This window comes from Sinocyclocheilus grahami, unplaced genomic scaffold, assembly GCF_001515645.1.
Source record: "Sinocyclocheilus grahami isolate Dianchi unplaced genomic scaffold, SAMN03320097.WGS_v1.1 scaffold2176.1, whole genome shotgun sequence".
Classification (NCBI taxonomy): Eukaryota; Metazoa; Chordata; class Actinopteri; order Cypriniformes; family Cyprinidae; genus Sinocyclocheilus; species Sinocyclocheilus grahami.
In genome coordinates, this window is record NW_015507355.1 from 452 (window position 1) to 4,206 (window position 3,755).

The 3,755-nt window shown below is 38.3% G+C and overlaps 1 protein-coding gene across 1 annotated transcript in view; it reads right to left on the bottom strand.

The window, feature by feature from the left end:
• Positions 1-1,898: 1,898 nt before the first annotated feature.
• The window catches only part of LOC107574297 (basement membrane-specific heparan sulfate proteoglycan core protein-like), a gene marked incomplete at its 3' end in the record, with an annotated part of 4,241 nt that continues 2,384 nt past the window's right edge, over positions 1,899-3,755 (bottom strand). Inside the window, exons 3-4 of the mRNA XM_016260743.1 lie at positions 2,545-2,823; positions 1,899-2,186 (exon numbers count right to left, since the gene is read on the bottom strand). Of these exons, the coding sequence (XP_016116229.1) occupies positions 1,899-2,186; positions 2,545-2,823 (567 nt within the window). The remainder of the gene's footprint in view (positions 2,187-2,544; positions 2,824-3,755) is intronic.

A 3,755-nucleotide genomic window follows, 5' to 3' on the forward strand; every position in this document is an offset into this window, starting at 1 on the left:
CTCGCAAGCGTCTGCTCCACCACTGGCATTGCCCCATATACCTTATCATTCAGTGATCTGGATTCAGAACATGCTCGTCTAATTATTTTTAGGAGCGTCCTGTTCCTAGGCTGGCCAAACGATATTTTATTTTGGCGAATGCACGAAACACACCCCATAATCATGAATCACACCTCATACGCGAGAGACTGTGGTGGCGAGTCCACAGTCTCCTCTGTCTCGACTCTCATCACATCCACCTCCTCGGAGGAAGATAGATGAAGCGTCTGGCTCCCTCTCCCTCACAGCGAGAGCTAGCAGTGATGACAATCAGGTGCTCGAAAGCTGACCGTGCATGCTCCGCTCCTAAACAAACGACACACAAATCGTGTGTATCCCCCGCCGCCAGATATCGTGGGCAGGGAGAAACACAGCGTTTGTAATGCCGTTCGCTCGCCATAGACTTTCTCATTGTTTTATATATATGAGTGCTTGTGCGGACAGACAACAGTAAATAGACAGACACATACACAGAGCGCTACTGAAGGGCAGAAGCTGGGTGGCGTCCGGCCGGATGCGCTTTTATGCTTTCTGGTGCTTACGTCACCCTGCTCGTGACGTCTCGCTGCTCCATTGGACGGATTTGACACGTGCTTCAGAACGCGGTCACGCAAGGGCGTTCCCAAAGCGAATCTCGACGCAACTCGAGTCCCTGAAGGGGAATCACTTTGATTCTAAAATAAACTGCTTTCAAAATATGGCTTTCCAAAAAAAAAAAAAAAAAAGGTGGGGTAAATTGAGCCTATAGGGAGAAGTTGAGCATCAGGGAGATCTGTGTCTTTGATTATGCTGACATAAAACTGAAAATGTTCACCTCATGATATATCAAAGGAAGAGAAATTAAATAAAAATGATTCTTAAAATCTATGTGTGAGCCTTGTGATGGACTGACCATCTATCTAGGTAGTTTCCCCACCTGTGGCTCAAGATGCTGGGTTAGGCTGCAGCTCCCCACGACCCTATAAGGTAAAGAGGTTTGAATAATAGATTGGGTTGATGGATGACTTCTTAAAAGCCATTTTTTAAATTATTTAAATTTCAGATCAAAATAAAGTTCAAACTGCAGAAAAAAGAAAAAGGGGGAAAAAACAGACTGCAATTGACCTTACAGAACTGGGCTAATAGTACTCAACATCGCAGTTATAAATGTTGCAGGGAAAAACTATTTAATATAAACTTCAATGGCCAATTTTCATAAACAAGGCCTACATAAAATTTCCATAACAAAGTCAAGTTCAAAACAAAGCACAAAATGCCTGGTCTAAAATTAATGACATATAATGTAGAATTACAGTAAAATAATACATTATAACCATAAGAAGGGATGAGCCACTGGCTCATCTTACCCCACGACTTTCGGCTCAAATTACCCCACACCTACCATTTTAACAAACTTGTATCATCCAGCAGTTTAGAGCTAACATCATGCAAACATTATAACCTATATTATAACTTCCTAATGCATAAACACATTTGATTATTATATATATTTTTTCAGATTTGTTTGTAATTGTTCAGACACAAGAAGCATGAGTTAAACATCAAAATCACTTTAAACAGCAAAAAAATTCGTTTTTGAACCTAAATATAGTTACCAACTATTCCATTGGGTTGTCTCCACCATATGGTTAGTAAAATGGTCAACTCTTCATATATTTGAGGTCATATCACCAATTTTGTTTAAGGTTGTCTAGAAACAAGGAGTGGCTCAACTTCCCCACAGGCTCAAATCACCCCGCTCTCCCCTACTGTGCTGAATTTGGTAAGGAGTAAAAGAGTTTTCCATTCCAAACTAATTTTCAGACAAATGGATGTGTGACAGTAGAGTGAGTTTAAGAGGACAATGATATTCATCTCACCCGTCACAGTGAGAGAAACAGCAGAGCTCGATTGTGATGATTTTGGTCTTTCATCTCTCTGTCCTCTACACCAGTACTGACCCGCATCAGATGCAGTTACTCCATTGATAGAGAGAGTGCCTCTGTTTACAGTGTAACGCTTAGACGCCTGTAACATTGCACTGTCTGTGCCTTTATACCACTCATATCTCCAGTTTCTGTAAGACTCAATCACACACTTCAGATTGACTGTCTCTCCAGTGAATACAGGACTGTCTGGTGTCACAGTCAGTGTAGATCTGGGTAAATCTGTGAAGAAAGAAGACAGAGCTCTTTCAGTGAACTAGTCAGAAACGTGATCTGATCATCTGAGTTCCTGTATTTGTGTGACACTGATGTTAAAGAGGAGAGATGTGGAGAGGAGAGTGATGGTCTCTCCTCCGTCTGATTCACTACAGTTTTAATGTGATTCAACATTAGATCATCTGACACAATCATGATACTCACTGCAAATGTGTGTTATTTTTGTTTTCTTTAACTTAATGGTTTTATGGTTTTAAATGATATGCTGAGGAATTTCAGGAGCTTGTATATTCAGTGTACATGTTTCATCTGAATAAATACATGTAGTAGAGTAAGTTTAGGAGGACAATGATACTCAACTCACCCTTCATCAAGAGAGAAACAGCAGAGCTTGAGTTTGATGAGACTGATCTTCCATCTATGTGTCCTTTACACGTGTACTGACCCGCATCAGATTTTTCAGATCGTTCAATAGTGAGAGTGTTTCTGTTTACAGTGTGACGTTTAGACACTTCATTGCTGTCTTTATACCACTCATATCTCCAGTCACGGTGATCAGAGTTTATCACACATTTCAGACTCACTCTCTCTCCAGTGAATACAGGACTGTTTGGAGTCACAGTCAGTGTAGGTGTGGGGAAATCTTTGAAGAAAGACAAAAACATAAAGTGACTCAAACAGCACTTTCAGTGAAAACTGTATGTTTTGCAAATGTGTTTTATTTCATAATGTTTGTTGTGTTTTGGTTTTGTCCTGTCATTAGTTCTCTGATCTCAGTGTTTTCTGGAGGCTCTGGCTCCGTCACGTCCTCAGACAAACACCTCTGACTCGCCATAGAAATCAGAATGAAGCTCCTGCTGAAGAAGAGCTGAAGACCTCCAACTACAACCTCATATGAGGAGCAACTGAATCTCAATCAACTTCAGCATACTATCTGAAGACTTCTTGAACTCATTTAACACTTTACCATTTTCCATTTTTGAGGCTAAATTAAATCTTTTTAAACTTTCATTTTGGTTGAACTATAAATTATATTGTTACATTTCTGTACAGTGATATAAACTACCAGTCAAACGTTTTTGAACAGTATGATTTTTTTTGTTTTTTTTAAAGAATTATCTTCTGCTTACCAAACCTGTCTTTATTTGATCCAAAATACAGCAAAAGTAGTAATATTGTGAAATATTTTTACTATTTAAAATAACTGCTTTCTATTTGAATATATTATAAAATGTAATTCATTCCTGTGATTTCAAAGCTGATTTTTGTAGCATCAATACTCCAATCTTCAGTGTCACATGAACATTCTAATATTCTGATTTGTTGCTCAAAAAGAACAGGTTACACCTACATATGAAGATCCAAGACTTGTCACAATGTACATTAATAAACCAGAACCTCCACAATAAATTGCTACACACACAAGTCTGCAGTGACTCTCACCATGACATCACATTTACGACTGCACAGGGCCTTGCAAAATTTGAGTAAGGTATTTATATATATATATATATATATATATATATATATATATATATATATATATATAATATATATATATATATTTTATATATA